The following is a 17,347-nucleotide window of genomic DNA, read 5'->3' on the forward strand; positions in this document are numbered from 1 at the left end:
ACACAAGGATTATGTACTTCAGTTTACTTTGTTGAGAATTGCTCTCTAAACAAGGGTTAATACAGCACCTTAGTTCTTGTTTGTACAGCATTTTGGTCAGCTTAAACTGTGTTTAAATGTGTTCTAGAAATAAACTTTACTTACTTACTTTACAAGAAACAGGGTTTAGAGAGCAATTCTCAACAAAGTAAACGGAAGTACATAATCCTTGTGTTGTCCTTCGGGTCACTCGGACCCGAAGGACAACACAAGGGTTAAGACGTCAAAAAGACTTCAATCACAGACCTGAACACATATATACATACGCTTTACTGATACAAAATTAATTGTACAAGCTTCAAACTATGATAGCAGTATAATAAAATTCTACATTTAAGCACACTTTAATGAGTAATTTAATATAGTTTAGGAGTACATCCATAGACTGTATATGAGTACAACGAGGTCTAGCATCTACTCTGTATGGGAGGCGTGGCAAATCCCGATTGTTGTCATGTGACGTAGCATGTGACGTAGCCACGAGAGTAACGGGCGGATATTTTCAAAATGGAAGAAATGGCAAAGTTTTGGAGGGGAACACAAGAACAACATTTATTTGCCCTCTGAAGACTCATGAGCCGACTATCGATGCACTCAATCGATCAAGGGATATTATTACAAACTCGCATGCATCTGCAAGGCGATAACCAGGCACGATGAGTGTTTCTATCGGCGATAAAATTGAGGTGAGTTCCTTTGTTGGGCTAACGCCTACAAGCTAAAAACTCCAAACTAACGTTAACTCTGTTTGATAACGTTAGCTAGCTAGCTAAATTGAAGTTTGGCTTAAGCTGTTAAATAGATGGTTTGCCGTGTGTAGACGTGTGTCACTAGCTACACAATAACGTCTAAAGTGTCAAGAAAGCGTTCAATTTGATACGTTTAACTGAAATGTATCACTAACTTTTTGCTAACGTCAATATGGTGCTAAGTTAACACAATTTAATTAGCTAACCGTTAGATAGTTGTGTTTTTTTTTTTTACTTTAACTTGCTATCGTTATTGTTATTATTAATGTCGGTGTTCTCGGTGCTGTCAGCGTTATTTTGCTGCTCGGTACCTGAGCGTGTAACATTACCCTGGATCTCCCGGGACAATCACTGTTGTTCCTCCTCAGTGCATCCGTTTGGTAATTCAACATGTTGCTTGGAGACGGTCCCAGGTGGTCCTCATTAGCGGGAAGAGAGCCGGGCTAATTAAAGGTTCTGGTTGGCCATATGACAGCGTCAGGTGTTGGTGGCTTGTTTGACAGTTAACGTTTGTTGTGGGAGGATTTACGCTATGTGTTAGTAGACGTGGGATTGTCTGTTTTGCTTTACATCCACCATGTCGCAGTCCAGAGGGACGATGTTTGATCAAGATATTTACTATTCCTGCCGAAACCTTTCTGCTGACAGCCAAGCCAGCAGAGATGAGGAGAAATGTTTATCTTATGCTCAGGATCTTAGGATCGAGGTATCATGCTTTTTTAAAGATCCTGTCTGTGACGTAATCAAAATGAAATTCATTTTAAATCCTAGTTGCATTTCTCTGCAAATACAATGTATTGTTTGTACCACTTAATGTTTCTTTTCTTTTTGTCTTCTGGTGTAGGATTTTAAGGTCCTCACCCTCCTTGGAAAAGGCTCCTTTGCATGTGTTTATCGGGCAAAATCAGTAAAGACTGGTCTGGAGGTGGCTATCAAAACGGTAAGAATCCTACCATTTATCTTGTAGTCAGTGGTATTAAGTTATTATAGCATGCTTTACCAGTAATGTAGACTATTAACCAACACCCAAGCTGTTGCCAGCGACTGACAGTTGAAGTGTAAACTGTTTGGATTGTTAGACCTTAGTTGCCTCCCAAGGGCTTCTTGTGGTCCCTCGACTCCCCACAAATGAGGTCTGAATGGTTCACAGTCTTTGTGGGCGACAGATTGACTATTAGCCACCAGACCAAACCACCTGTAACACATGGCACGTTGATCCGATGAGTGTCAGATGTATAATTATCTCTGTTGTTCCCATCTGCAGATTGACAAAAAAGCAATGCACAAAGCTGGTATGGTCCAGCGTGTGACAAACGAGGTGGAGATTCATTGCCGATTAAAACATCCTTCTGTACTTGAGGTAACATTGGCTGGACACAACTATTTTTTTATAATATAATTTACTACTGTTGCTTATTATTAAACTACATAAAGTCTGCTGTAGCTGCAGACGTTCTGTGCGACATTAATGGCTTATTTTCTTCTACGTAAAATGTACAACAATAATTAGACAATTCTATTGTGAAATACACTTTGAGTAGAAACAGAAGTAAGTTCACGATGTGCCAGGTTTGTGGTTAAAGACAAACCGCACTAATTGCAGTTGTTTTTTGGGACATGAAAAAAAAACTACATTTACAGTTGCTCCCAAACATCTGTGTATGACTCTTGTGTATATGAGCTCTGTGCTATCGTTGTCATGGTTACGTAATGTGGACAACCTTCTGTAATTACTTTGTTCAGTGTTATTGTCGCTCTTCAGTGTGTCTTTTAAGATAAACAAGGAAAGCAGGCTCGTTTGCTTTGCCTAGATACTGGTGGGAATTTGATCCATCATACAACTTTTCTTGACCACAGCAATACAATAAGTTTAGACAAGAATGTGATAGTTTCACCTGTAAGATCAAATGTGTTCAATTCAATTTTCTTTATACTATCAAATCATAACAGGAGTTATCTCAGGACACTTCTAGATTTTGTTGCACTTTTTTTTTTGTGTCTTCTCACTATGACATGATAATAAATACTGTATTATATGTCATGTCTTTATTTAAGCTCTACAACTACTTTGAGGACAGCAACTATGTGTACTTGGTGTTGGAGATGTGCCACAATGGAGAGATGAGTCGGTACCTTAAAGAGAAGGAGATAGCGTTCTGTGAGGATGAAGGTCAGGAAGAACTGTTTTACTTTAGAAATACAATTTTGAATTATGTTGCAGTTCTAGGTTAACTGAGGTTCAGTTTTGCAGGCTGCCTGCCCTTTAAAACAATTGTTGTTTGTGTTCCGCAGCGAGACATTTGATGCATCAAATAGTGAAAGGAATGCTGTATTTACATGCCCACGGCATCCTGCATCGAGATCTGACCTTGTCAAACCTTTTGCTGACTAGCAACATGAACATTAAGATAGCAGACTTTGGCCTGGCCACTCAGCTCAAACTCCCAAATGAGAAGCACTTCACCATGTGCGGGACACCCAACTACATCTCCCCGGAGGTGGCCACTCGCAGTGCTCATGGTCTTGAATCAGATGTCTGGTCCCTGGGGTGCATGTTCTACGCGTTCCTGATGGGCCGCCCTCCGTTTGACACGGACACGGTCAAACACACTCTGTCTAAAGTGGTTCTTGGGGAATATGAAATGCCTAGCCATGTTTCGCTAGAGGCTCAGGACCTGATCCATCAGCTGCTGCGGAGGGACCCCGCCCAGCGGCCCAGCCTCTCTGCAGTGCTAGACCACCCGTTTATGACCCAGAGCCTGCTGGCCAGGACCAAGGAGCTGGAGTTGGAGGACGAAGGATCCATGGACAGCGGCATTGCCACCATCTCCACAGCCTGCACCTCCTCCACCTCAGCCAGCAGCAGCAGCCGCCTCCAGAGGAGAACCAGGCACATGCTTGGCTCTGCCCTGCCGAACCGAATGGCGCCTATTCCGAGTCTTCCACGCCAACCCAGCAGCGCCTGTTTTGAGGACGGAGACCAGTGGCAGCAGCAGCACCCGGCGGACAGATTTCCCAGAGAGGGCAGGAGCAGGGGGGTTCATGGTGGAGACAGTGGGCAGCCTCTTTCTCCCTTCCTGAGGAGAGCTCACTCTTCAGATCGCTCGGGCTCTTCTGCATCAGGCCAGGGGGCCAGTCACCCTGAGCTGGGGAGGTGCCACTCAGAGGAGACTCTGACTGGTTTAGGAAGACCAGTCTTCCCCATGTCCTCCACTCAGCACCCGTTTTCAGAGCATGGAAGGCTCCCCTCTCCCCCCGTCAAACAGTCACCACAGTAAGAAGTCTGTCTACTGTATATGTGATCTTCTATTCTTTTTTACAAATGTAATGAGGCTAACAGATTGCACTTCCTGTTTCAGTTCTGGGTATTTGTTGTCGACACAGACTGCACTTCCACCAAACTTGCAATTTCAAGACCTGGAGGGAGTTACTAATTGGCTCAATAATGAAGGTAAAATTGATGTGTGTGTTTTTGATTATCTGTGTGTATGAAACCCCTTTCAGCATTGTTAATTTAGTTGGTTTTGTCACTCAGTTAATGTTCTAATTCAGGGCAACTTTTAGGTAGTTCAGTGACTTGGTTGGGGACACTCAAGTGACAAATGCCTGTGAATAAAATGATCCATTTTTAGTAGCAGGTTTACCCTTAGATATAAAGGCGAACATAGACTCCAGCCACCCTTGTAAAAAGTGAATATGAATGATGGTGGTATAAAACTCTCTAAACACAATTAAAACCATCCTGTTTGACAAGATCTTTACAAATGTATATTCCATTTCTTTCTCAGCTTCTGGGCAGAGGCCCACAGACGGCAGCACTCACAGCAGCAGCGGCAGCTTCAATAGCAGCAGAGGACCTTTGGGGGTTCACAATTCCTGGACAGACAAGCCCATGGGCCGAGGTGTGAGCCCTCAGCACCACAACCAGCAGCACATGCACCACAACCTTCCCTCCAACTCTAACTCGTACCGGGAAAATATACCTGGAGCAGAGTTCCAACTTCCTCACGGCAGAGAGTTAAAGCTCCCTCCAGCCAAACCCAGTGTGGATAAAGAGAAGAAAACGCTGAGAGACATAGTCCCGCCCCTGTGTGCGTCCAGACTGAAGCCCATCAGACAGAAGACCAAAAATGCTGTTGTAAGATATTGCACATGACTTTTATCTTTTTTTATACTCCGTTAATGTTCACTGTGTGAGCAGTTGAGATAATAATAAACAATAGATTTGTTTTTCGTGTATTTCCTACAGGTGAGCGTCCTGGACACAGGTGAAGTCTGTATGGAGTTGTTAAAATGCCAAAGTGGTCAAGAGAGGGTCAAAGAAGTCCTTCGGATTTCCTGTGACGGTTCGATGGTGAGCTCACTATATTGCACTCTGAAGTATCTCTCTGAAATGTTCCATATGTGACTGGTAGGGGGTAGTATAACACCTCGATATAACACAAGGCTGGTGGCATAATAGAATATAAAACGTATTATTGTCACCTCCTGTAGGTGACAATATACCAGCCTAATGGTGGAAAGGGTTTTCCTGTCCTGGACTGTCCTCCTGCTCCTCCAGAAGATATTCTGATTTGTAGCTACGATGACCTTCCAGGTATTTAGACGGATGCATCACACCCAGTAACATCAGCTTGTATAAGATTAGAAATTGTACGTTCATTGATTTTATTTTTTGACACAGAAAAATACTGGAAGAAGTACCAATACGCCTCCAAGTTTGTGCAGCTGGTGAAATCCAAGACTCCAAAAGTGACCCTCTACACCAAGTATGCAAAAGTCATGCTGATGGAGAACTCTCCCAATGCAGACCTGGAAGCTTGCTTTTACGATGGTGAGTAAAATGTATTTATTGAAACATGATCTAGCCGAGGGAGAAGCTGCACTGACCTTTTTATTTCTGAGTTAATCTATGTAATGCTTCATCAACACTTGCGTTGTGTAGGAGCAAAGACCCACAAGACGTCCGAGCTGGTGCGAGTGGTGGAGAAGAGCGGGAAGTCGTACACGGTGAAGGGCGAGGTGGGGCTGAGCGGCCTGAGCCCAGAGAGCAGGCTGTATGTGGAGCTGTCTGATGAGGGCCACAGCATGTGTTTGTCCCTGGAGGCCGCCATCACAGCAGAGGAGCAGCGCAGCACCAAGAAAGTCCCGTTCTTCCCCATAACTATTGGCAGGTAAGAGGACCCTGCTGTTATTTGTTTATTCTTGGTTTTGAATGTTGCCCCATGTGGCTAATGTTAGTTTTGTGTACGTCACCCCTCCTAGGAGACCTGCCAACCCAGACTCCCCATGCTCATCGTCCTTGCCCTCCCACCCGGTGCCTCCTGACGCAGCTTCACCTCCTCAACCTCCACAAATCACTCCTTCAGTGAGTGTCTCGCAGCCCTACACTTCAGGATATGCCAACAGATGGTTAACCCTTGTGTTGTCTTCCCGTCAACCTTGAAAAAAACCCACTTATTTTCTTGTTTTTGACGCCTTTTTTTCCAGTTTTGTTTTTTTTTTCCAACGTTTTAAATTGTTACATTTTTCTTCTACACATTTTCAGCGCTTATTTCTACGTCCCATATTTTCTGATATAAAACAAAAATTGAAAATGGGTCAATTTGACCTAAAGTCAACACAAGGGTTAAGAGGCATCAAGAGCTAGACTATAACAAGATTTGTCTCATTTTCAGATGATCTCCTACGATGGTTCTGATTTCACCACGGCCAGCCTGAGTAAGAAAAGCTCCCCGGTGCAAAACACAGGAAAAGTGGTTAAGTCGATATTTGTGCCCAATGTTGGATGGGCATCCCAGGTAATTAATGAATCAATTAAGCCAATATTCTATTGTCAGCAAAGAATTGTCTTTGTGATTGAATCTCTGATTTTTGTATCTGCAGCTGACAAGTGGAGAGGTGTGGGTGCAGTTCAACGACGGGTCTCAGCTGGTGGTTCAGGCAGGAGTTTCCTGCATCACCTACACGTCTCCAGAGGGGAGGATCACAAGGTGCAAAACACGTCTGAAATGTGTTGTGTCACTTTATGGGCTCGTGTGTTTATCAGCTTTGTTGTTATGACAGCGGCAGCTGGGGGACAGCTCACAACTCAACGTTTGCCTTCTCCACAGGTATAAGGAGAACGAGAAGTTGCCGGAGCACGTCAAGGAGAAGCTGCACTGTCTCTCCACCATCCTGGGACTGCTGGCCAACCCCACAGCACATCACTTAAAACCTCATTAACACTCCGTGGTTTAAAAAAAAAAAAAACATCCCAGCAGCACCTGGTCTGGCAGGGAACAGAAGGTAGCATTAGAAACCTTTTTTTATGTCTGGTGTTCTTGTAAATATATCTTTGTGTTTGTTTGTTCTTTACATGTACAGAAGACTAAGATTATGAAAAGATATATTTTTTATTTTAATAAGCAACCATTTTGTCCCAATCAGTCCTGTTGTAAAAAGTTTGTCATGAACTGTTTTTTTTTCTTTTTTACTGTGTCTCCAACTATGAAATGTGCGATTCATAAATACTGAGTCAATAAACATCTGGAGGCTGGGTGGAGAAATGCTGCACTGTGTTTTGCAGTCTTCTCTTTATGCTCGATATATTAATGAAGGATTTTTATAGAAAGAAATTAAAGTATTTAATACTGACCCTAAAAGAGATCAACTGACTGGATTGAGGAGAATTAAGATATTTTGGCTCGTGGTCTCATGTAACAGTTATAAGGTGTGAATATAAGGCAGGATATTATCCCTCACTATACTCTGTGTTAACCTACAAAACAGACATGACGGCATTTACCCACACGTTCTCAGTTGGGAAGAGAAAGCTGAATTAAATAGAGCCAGATAAGGTTTCACATGTTTATTTTGCCCTGTTGGTTTGGCCATTCAATTAAAAAAAGGTCACAAAATTGTGGATTTCTCTCAATTACAGAACTGATACAAAACATACTGTACAGATGTAAGCCTAGGCATATACACATACTGTACAAGACACCCAAGTAGTAAACATTCAGGGGAAAACTGGGAGCATGATGACACCATCTGGGCTGCAGACATGACCAAGGGTAGGATTAACCATTTATTTCCCATTTAGAAGCATGATAAGGAACACAACATAGGACACACAATATAGTTGAGTGATATCAGCCTTTTGCCCCATTTTCTAGATGAGGAATTGGGGGGGGGTTACCCTGAACCTGCTGCAATACCTTTATATTCTGAATTTATTATTGCTTCATGACACTCAAATTGTGGGAGATTAAAACTGGATTCTAACTGTTTTGTGGAAACAATAGGATGTGTCTAGTGAAGACCAACTTTCAGAACATCATTGGCATTCTTTTGTCCCAGAGAGATGCTGGTGAGATGGCTGCTCTGACACCGTTATATACGATAACAGGCCTAACAAGAGGACAGTTAGGTCCCCCGGATACTGATGGAGGAAAATGAAACGGCTAGGAGAAGCTCTCTGGGACAAAAGATGAAGAAGCAGGCTCAGAGTAATGCAAAATTTTGCAGGTTGGCACTCCTTCCCACTAGATGCTAGAGGGAGACAACAGCATCGACCACAAGCCCATCTGTCCCTTTGACACCACCTGTACAACCAGACCCAGCATTTTACTATACCTATAGTAAATATCCACCGTTGGTTCAAAAACATCCCTGTGCTTTCATTTCATTTATATAAAACATTTTTTCCACATACAATCTCAATAAAATAAAGTTGCTCTTAGTAGATATCAGGACAAAGATAACAAATTTGGAGTAAAAAAAAAAAAGAATCTCACAGTGAACACTGGGAACAAGAGCCAGACTGCCTCCCCCCCACACTTCCCCTCCAAATGATTTTAACACGTGACAAAAATACAGCAGCAGGAACAAAAGTCAGAGTAGTTCAGCTTGAAGCAAATGAACCGACTGGACTGAAGCTTTCTTTAACTACATTTTGTGAGAAAGTGCTGTTAGAGTGAAACTAAATCAAAATAAGAGAGACAAAATAAAAATCCTCAATCATCTGGAACTGTTGTCATTTAATGGTATCAAAACAATACCAATCAGCGGATATTTAAACACACTTTTACCTTAATTTTATAGGAATAATTGATTTTCTGATAAACGATTCTCTGATTAACACAGCAGCCCCGAGTCTGTTGAGAAGTCAAGTCGGCCTCAGGAGAGTAGTTTGCTCACATTACAGATACAAGCATTAAAGACATGTGGAGAAGTCTGTTTAAGGAGATTACAAACCCATGAAGTGATCCTGTGAGAAATCTCACAAGATCCCACTGGAAGTCTGACAAATCATGGAATTCTCTGAAAACATCCACAAACCCAAAAAGGAATGTGATCCTCGTCTTCCTGCACCGGAGTGACTCAAACTGGGACTCCAACAAGGTCGCGGTTTGTTTGTTGAACACCTACCATCTGGCTTCTGACATACAGTAAAAAAAACTCAAAGACCTAGAAACACGGACCAGTCATTACAAAAAATGTGATTGTGATGGTCATGGAGATTTACTTTCTTCTTTTGAAGATTTTTTTTCCTGCAGCACCCTCAAAGTAAATTTGATGGCACCCTGAAAAGTAAACGGCTTATCTCTTTGTTCAAACTAACAAAACCCAAAACTATCTTATTCGTGTTCAGACTCATTATGTCCTCTGCCGTCAGTTGGCCACAGTCACATAGCAGCCCAGTATCTGTGGAGTAGTGTTCAAATGCCCAGCCACCGTTTCTCCCCCTCATTTTGTGCAGAGGAGTCAGTGGTATTGACCAGAATAAGGACACACATCACTGGTACGGTCCGTCGCAATGTAGACGTACGTGTGTGTGTGTGTTTATGTTTGTGAGAGATACAAGAGATCATACATTGCACATCTAGTGGCACATCTTTCTCCAGTCCTGATTCCGCCATTCCCATTAGCTACCTCATCTGGACCCTTTAATTGCAGAGAACTCACACAAGAGAGAAAAAATAAAATCAGCTATTAGGCAAAAGTTCCCAAAAGTTCACATTACAGTACTTTTAAGTCTCATTAGACAAAACGAAAAATACAAAATGGCAGAGAGAAAAAAGCTTACACTCAATCACCATCATTTTCAATAACTACATAGTGAATTTTTTTTGTTGGATTAGATATATTATCATCATTAACATCATAATTATTATTCATTATTATTGTCACCATTGTCATCCGTCTTTTTTTTTTTTTTTTTTTTGCTCAGGGATCAAACTGAGTGGGGGCAGGGGATCAGTCACTGGGAGGAAGCCTTGGTAGCTATCGTGGAGACACAGTGCTGCTGGAAGTTTGGGGACATGGCCGAGTTGCAGCCCAGTCTCTGACGGGGGCCCTTCAGCCCTCCGTCGCCCTCTACGATCCAAGGGCTGCCGCTGGCCTCTTTTCCAAGCATGCTGCAGCAGCCGGGGGGCGCCGGGGCGGCGTTCGGTACCGTGGTGCTAACCGGCAGGCCTTTGGGCTGCTCGCTGGCAGGGGCGAAGTCTGCGTTGTGACTCTGAAGCACGCTGGTGATGTGGTTCAGGAGGTCATTGAAAAACTCTGGGACGCCCTCATAACCTGGCAACACAGGGGGACATCAGTCAGTTCAGCTTATTCAGCCTTTGAACCAGATTCCAAATGTTTACAAGGTTTATTTTCCTGTTTACATGCTATGTCGCATTTTTTTTTCTTCTTTTGTATATGTGTATAGTATAGTTTAGTATAATCAGACTGAACTGCCATTTGATTTTACTCAATTATTGGAGTAAAAAAAACAAAAAATAAACAGGTGTATGCAGCGTTTCAGAGATCTGGAACCAGGCTGTATATTTACAACCATCTTCTATCCAGTACTCATTATAAAATAGGGTTAGTAGAAGAAGATTGCGGTTCATGTTTACACTATTTCACAAAAGCAGAATTTATAAATCCAGGATAACCGAGTGTAACCTAGGTGCGCTTCACGACGGCGACGGAGGAGGTGCGACTAGGTCGAGCCAGGATGAAGTAATTTGGATAGATGCACGTTCATGGCTTTCCTTAACAGACCGGGAGCTCAATCACAGATTTACTGATGCTAAAATGGAGAATACGTATTGTGCATCCTTTACACAGAGTGAGAAGCAGCTTCTTATGGAAGTATGAGGAAGTGAAAAAAAGAAACACGGCCGTTGTAATGAAACAGCGAGAGAAAGCGTGGCAGAGGATGAATGCGTAGCTAAGTAGCCTAAATATATACATTTACTTACCACTGCTCTGAATTGAAATGGTCATAATCATACCATTCAAGGAGATAGGCTAATTCTTTGCACAAATTAACAGTTGTAGCCTACTCTTTGCCTTAAACGTGAGCAGAAGATAATGTTACTCAGGGAATGTACCATGAAGATCAATTACAACCACTAATACACAATGCTAGAATATGATGTGTAAATATATATCTCTCTCTCAAAATCTCTCCCTCTCTCTCATATGGGCTAAAATATAAATTTCCTAAGTAACATTAACTTCCACAGCTCACTTTTAAGCCAAAGTGTACAACAGTTTGTTTGTGCAAATGACAAGTTTTCAGTTAAGAGCAGTAGTTTGTTAATGTATATTTTTTTAGATTATCATTCAGTCGGTCCGCTTCTGCAACGCTTTTTTCCCCCTTTATTTTTTTTTATTTTTTTTTTTTAAAAGAGGCCGAGTTTCCTTCTTTACATATTATATGCTTTGCTTCCTCATATATATGGACATAGAAAAGAAAGACACTGAAGAAATTGGACTCTGAAATCTAGAAACTATAAAGATAAGTGATAAATTCAAAGCACACTGTAAACATGACTATAACACATACTATTCATTATTTCCCCCCAGAAAAATATAAGGTCAAAAACCATTGAGGTGTCCTCTCCCTGTTGTTTCATGAATGTACAGCCTAAACTATATAGTTAATGGTCCAGTGAACTAACACTAAAATTAGGGAGGATTGTACAGTTTGGATAAGTTTTTATTATTGTACAATCCTCTCAAATTATAGTCCCAGTTTACTGGACAGAACACAAATTGTGTGCTAAGAATGGCAAATACAATGCACATGGTAGAGTAATAAACATGATCCTTTATGGTTAAAGAATACAAAAATAAATAAATCAACTAAAATAATTTAAGGTGTATTGGTCTCTGACCAATCTGCCACTGTTAGAACCACTATAGAAACACACACATGTATATAGGACTTTAGATATTGTCCTTTATCACTGACTTCATTTAAAACACATTTGCAACTGTATCAGCCTTTTCTAATTATCTCAACAACTGCCATTATATATTCATCAAACTTCTAACAACAACAATATGTACAGCAATTTTCATACAGCACAGATTAAACAAGGTCAAGCCTCGCTTTATCCTGGATTTATAAATTCTGCTTTTGTGCAATACCCCACAGGTCACTATAAATAAACATAATACAAATAAAACAACCTGCCCCCTATGGATGGGAGGCTGCACCTACCAGGGAATGCATTGATGTCAATGACGGCATGTTGGCCTGTTTGGTTGTTGATGATGACGTCGATGCCAAACAGGGACACGCCCAGCGCCTGCCGCAATGACCTGGACAGCTCTCTGATGACATCATCGCTGGGTGGCTGAGACTCTACGTTCTCTCTCTGAGATAAACATAAATATTAAAGATTATTAGCAACAAAACTCATAAAGAGCTGGTGGTAGATTACCGCAGGAATAGGAGGCCCCTGTCCCTGTTACCATCCAGGGGGAGGAAGTGGAGAGGGTGGGCTCTTACAAGTACCTTAGGGTTCAAATCAATAAAAAACTGGACTGGTCCCACAACACCGACGCCCTCTTCAGGAAGGGACAGAGCAGACTGTTCTTCCTGAGGAGACTCAGATCCTTCAGTGTGTGCAACAGGCTCGTGGAGATATTTTAGCAGTCTGTAGTAGCCAGCGCACTGTTCTTTGCTGTGGTGTGCTGGGGCGGTGGCATCAAGGCTGGTGAGACCAGCAGACTCACCAAGCTGGTGAGGAAGGCCAGCTCTGTGGTCGGGCTGAAACTGGACAGTCTGGAGTCAGTGGCGGATGATGGGCAAAAATAAAGCCATCCTAGACAACCCCTCTCATGACGAGATGTGGCCAATGGGCAGCTCATTCAGCTACAGGATCATCCCCACCCAAGTTCAAAAACTGAGCGCTTCAGGCGCTCCTTTGTGCCTCTGCTGCTATCAGACTGTACAACTGCAGTGTTAACCACCGACTAGAACACACACAGAGCCATTTCTCCACAATGGGCCACTCAAAACACTCACCTCTTCCTCTCCACTGTCTCTCTGCTGGACTGATTATATACACCACACTATTCCATATGATACCATATTATATATAGATATTATATTCTATGTTATATTGCAGTATTATACAACCTATTATGTTATATCACACACCAAGTTATACTATATACTGTTATATTGTTGTACTATACTATATATTAAATTATTCTATACTATATTATTACACTACTGCAACTTATATGAGGTCTCATTTTCCTCACTATTTCATATATACTATGTTAATGTTTCATTGATCCATGTAATGTATTCTATATTAAGACTCTGCTGCTACTATTATTACTAATAATAGTAATACTAATATTTAATAATAAGCTATTGCACTGTTCAATCCCTGCACTGTTCTCTTTTGCACTATCACCACTGCACACAGTCTACCATAGCACCCTTAACTCTTTAAATTTCTGTGAGTGATTTTTAGGTATGTGAGATATATGTGTGTATGTGTGTTTGTTGTGTTACGGTTGTCTAGCTACTGGATTCCTAAAATTTCCCTCGGGCTGAATAAAGTATAGCTCTATCTATCTATTACTCTCACTATCATGTAATTTGTCTCCAAATGCTATAGTTTACAGTTTCTATTATGTACCTCTTATTATTTATTTATTTTTTATATTATTATTATTATTATCTGTATTTATCTATGTTGTTTCTATTGTACTGCTGCTGCTGCAACAACCGAAAATCCCCACTGGGGAACAATAAAGGTGTATCGTATTTCTTTCTTTTTTTTAAAAAAATCACATGGCATAGCAGTCAGTGACATTGTGGACGTACCGTGGTTAAGTCTGAGGAGGACTCTGGTTTGGAAACATTGTGGCTGTTGAAGAAAATTGCTTCCCTGTCTGAAAAAGAGACAAGAGGAAAAGGTGAGGTTGAATTTTAAAGAGCTTTGACTTCACTTTGACATGCGTTGCCAGTGCAGTCATCTATATACATTTCTCATCTCTGACACTAGGTGGCAGCAGAACTTAACTGGTTACACAGAGTAATGAGGCAACCAGAGCTTTACTGAACGATTGTCTTCAATTACTGATTTCAACACCTGGTATAAAGACACGGAAACCTAAAAACAACCGCCCCTGGCGTCTTTTAATCTTTAACCCACTCAGTCATAATGACATCATGTTGAGTGTTCACTTATGAGCAATACAACATGTAAGTTGTTTGGCTCGGGCCACAGATTTTCTTTGAAGCTGTGATAAATGCGACGGGATGAACTTCAGAATGTATTGCACCTTTTCTTTGTTATCATTGTAATGATTAACATTTAGAGTGTTGGTTGGGAGGAAGAGGGTTGGAGGGGAACAAGTAAATTCCATCACTGTCCAAATAAATATGCCCCTCGGCTTGGAGAGGGTTGTGATAATGAAGTGTTAGCCAGATGGGCTCGTTCAGTCCCACACTGAATGAACAAACCACAGTTTAACTCGACAGAAGCATGGGGAGGAAGAATAGATCGGACAGAACATCTCTCACACGGTTATTTTTAAGTTCTTTCCAAACACTAACCCCTACCTCTTTATCTTCATACCTCTTTTTCATCCGGACTTACAAAACACGACGTGTAGCTCCATGCTGCAGAGCACAGTGATCTAAACGCTGTGCAGATGTAACACTGTGGTATGCTGCGTTATGTGTTTGACAACGGCTGTGCTTTTCTGCTGCACCGCTCAGCATTCCAGGCTGAAAGCAACTGTACTCTCTGCACTATTAACACAAAGCAGACTACTACACTGATGGTGAAACTGCTTTGCATTAGGGCCTTTACTGTATTACATGCAAATACTGGAGACATTTGTGCCAGGGGACAACCTTGTATTCAAAGTTGCATCATGGGTAAAGCTTCTGACATGTTTATGGGTGAAAAACACAACTCCTCTTATTTATTTTCAACAGCATGTACCAACAGGGCAAAACTCAATTTCACTCTGCTGCATCCCCTAAAAGGGTGAATAGGTCCAATCACAGGGACTATAAAGCCATTTTGTGAGGTCTTTTATTGGGTTATTTGGAAAAGCCATGCAACTTCTACAGTCGGGCGAGTGTGGCTGTTTGCAGCCCTTGGACTTCCCCGCCTGTCTCTCTCTCCGCCTGTCTGTCTCCTTACCTGCTGGTCCAGCAGGGAAGTTCTTCAGTGAAGGCCTCTCTACCACGGTGTAGGAGTCTCCCACCACAAACACCTTGTAGAGCACAGCGTTGTGGTTGATGAAGCTCTGGATAACACAAGGAGGCTTTACGTCCTTCAGGTCTTCTTCACTGAAGATAATGGCCATCTGTGGATAGCAGGACACAGTAAATTACACGCCTAAACTTAAAAAAGGAAAATATTGATCAACCAAAATAGTTGTTCAACAAGTCTAGTTAAATCCTAACTTAATTCAATGCAGTGAGTGTGAAGGAATGAAGACTATTTGGCCAGCCTGACAGGGGTATTGATTTCAGCTGATTCACAAAGATACATGAGGCACAGCACTTTATCTGATTTTATTGTCTGGACTTGTTTTACTGCTCACAGTCACACAAAGCAAACTGTGGAGGGTGTGAGTGACCTGTGAGCCCTGTGGCCTATTACCTCGTGGGAGTTGGTTCCATGAGCCACCCGTGTTTTGCAAACTGAGGAAGAAAGAAAGGCGAGGAAAAGAGAATTTAGCACTGTAACCTTACTTATAATACTGTAGCGCAGTCATGTAATTTCAGCAGGGGAACAAAACCTCTCACACGAAGGTTTTTTGTTTTTTTACAATTTGACAGTGAACACAGAAATGTGAGACAGGTACAGTACAAGTACAATTAGTGGTCAACAGTACTATATTAGATCTAAATAATGTATGTGGAGTATAGATTTAAGTCATCAATATCTAGAGGATGACGGAGGTAAAAAGAAAACACTTACTGAAGGGGAATGTGAGTCCTTGCCTCTTGATCTGCTCCAGCACATCTGGGCTGCACTCCGTGTTCAGGACCATGAATGGAGGAGAGCAAATCCTTTCATCTAATAAAAAGAAAAGTAAAAGAAGGTGGAGGGAATTAGAAGAGTTAGAGACTCCAAAGGTCTTGGAAAATTTCAGTTTAACAGAAATAATGATGACAAATGATTGTCAGATATTTTCCCTAGTGTGGGCTTCTAGAAAGCGAGAGAATTACACTAGGGGTGCAACTAATGATTATTTTCTTTATCAACTAATCAGTTGATCTTTTTTTTTATTAATTGATTGCCTGGTATATAAAATAAAAAATCCCAATTTCCCAGAGCCTAAACGTACAATATGTAATTTTCTGCTGCTAGGGGTCTTTCAATCAAGACAATGGATGGTAAACACAGACTTTTGATGACATTGTAAAGTTGCATGGAATTATGGGAGTTGTAGTTTTCATTGTTAAACACCATCGCTGAAAAAAAAAAAAAGCAGTATTACGGTTACTGAGTATAACTCTCTGACATTGTATGATTTACAATTACTCTCGAACGTATCATCTGGGTGCTCATGTTTTGACAGAAGTTACAAGTAACTAGAGGGGTCAAAGGTTATAAGACGCCACTGGCAGGGGGGTAAACGAAACGTCCCATGTCAGAAATAAAATCACAGATTTCTCTGGGTTTGAAAATTGTTGCAAACATTTGGGATAGTTAAGTACACAACTCAACAACATATGACATACTGTAGGTATAGTTGTTTTTAGACATTTTAATGCAGAAATGCTACATATAGTACCTTAAAAGGTGACATCTTCAAGTTGCTTGTTTTATTCGACCTTCAGTCTATAACCCCTAAATATTAAATTTCCAATGATATAAAATAGAGAAAAGCATTGTCGATTATTTTTCTGTCAATAAACTAATTGTTCAGGTTCAATTTACACCCTTGAAAAGCATTTTTATCAATTCATATGATATACTAGTAATTACATTTAGATTGGCAAAGTAATGTTTAAGCTAAGTCATTTTCTTCCTGAATTGGAACACTTGACACTATTCATTCTGGTATCATGCATAGCCTACTTACAGTAGAAAAAGATTACGGTCAGCACATGCTCAAGACCTGTTTTCGACATGGGGAGCAGATTAGTCTTTCACACATGCAGACACCTTATTTAATTTGGCCAAATAATTAGATTTATATTTCATCCTTGTGACAGGTTTAGACAACAAACACAGCAGAGGACATCTGATGCCCAAGGGGACAAATGACTCCTGTCATATAAATAAAGCAGAAAGCTGCCA

The 17,347-nt window shown here is 41.3% G+C and overlaps 2 protein-coding genes across 4 annotated transcripts in view; one reads left to right on the plus strand and one right to left on the minus strand.

The window, feature by feature from the left end:
- The first annotated feature begins 502 nt into the window (after positions 1-502).
- plk4 (polo-like kinase 4 (Drosophila)) lies at positions 503-7,424 on the plus strand. 2 transcript variants are annotated; one of them, XM_039787112.1, is made up of 15 exons: positions 503-725; positions 1,633-1,728; positions 2,053-2,148; positions 2,844-2,958; positions 3,081-4,062; positions 4,148-4,239; positions 4,577-4,926; positions 5,038-5,142; positions 5,283-5,385; positions 5,473-5,622; positions 5,734-5,962; positions 6,054-6,156; positions 6,467-6,589; positions 6,675-6,781; positions 6,902-7,424. In XM_039787112.1, the coding sequence occupies exons 1-15, from the start codon at positions 696-698 to the stop codon at positions 7,011-7,013; spliced, it is 2,793 nt and encodes a 930-aa protein (XP_039643046.1). In that variant the 5' UTR covers positions 503-695; the 3' UTR covers positions 7,014-7,424. The 2 variants fall into 2 exon arrangements, with proteins under 2 accessions (XP_039643046.1, XP_039643045.1); XM_039787111.1 differs by lacking the exon at positions 503-725 and adding an exon at positions 1,197-1,494.
- Positions 7,425-7,623: 199 nt separating this feature from the next.
- itpk1b (inositol-tetrakisphosphate 1-kinase b) overlaps positions 7,624-17,347 on the minus strand; it is a 34,131-nt gene continuing 24,407 nt past the window's right edge. Inside the window, exons 6-12 of one of the 2 annotated variants that reach the window (XM_039787120.1) lie at positions 16,019-16,117; positions 15,698-15,738; positions 15,233-15,398; positions 13,900-13,967; positions 12,571-12,831; positions 12,274-12,430; positions 7,624-10,352 (exon numbers count right to left, since the gene is read on the minus strand). In XM_039787120.1, coding sequence (XP_039643054.1) covers positions 10,033-10,352; positions 12,274-12,430; positions 12,571-12,831; positions 13,900-13,967; positions 15,233-15,398; positions 15,698-15,738; positions 16,019-16,117 — 1,112 coding nt within the window. In that variant the 3' untranslated portion in view covers positions 7,624-10,032. The remainder of the gene's footprint in view (positions 10,353-12,273; positions 12,431-12,570; positions 12,832-13,899; positions 13,968-15,232; positions 15,399-15,697; positions 15,739-16,018; positions 16,118-17,347) is intronic. The other variant, XM_039787119.1, reaches the window with a different exon arrangement.

This window comes from Perca fluviatilis, chromosome 20 (genome assembly GCF_010015445.1).
Source record: "Perca fluviatilis chromosome 20, GENO_Pfluv_1.0, whole genome shotgun sequence".
NCBI classification, from domain to species: Eukaryota; Metazoa; Chordata; class Actinopteri; order Perciformes; family Percidae; genus Perca; species Perca fluviatilis.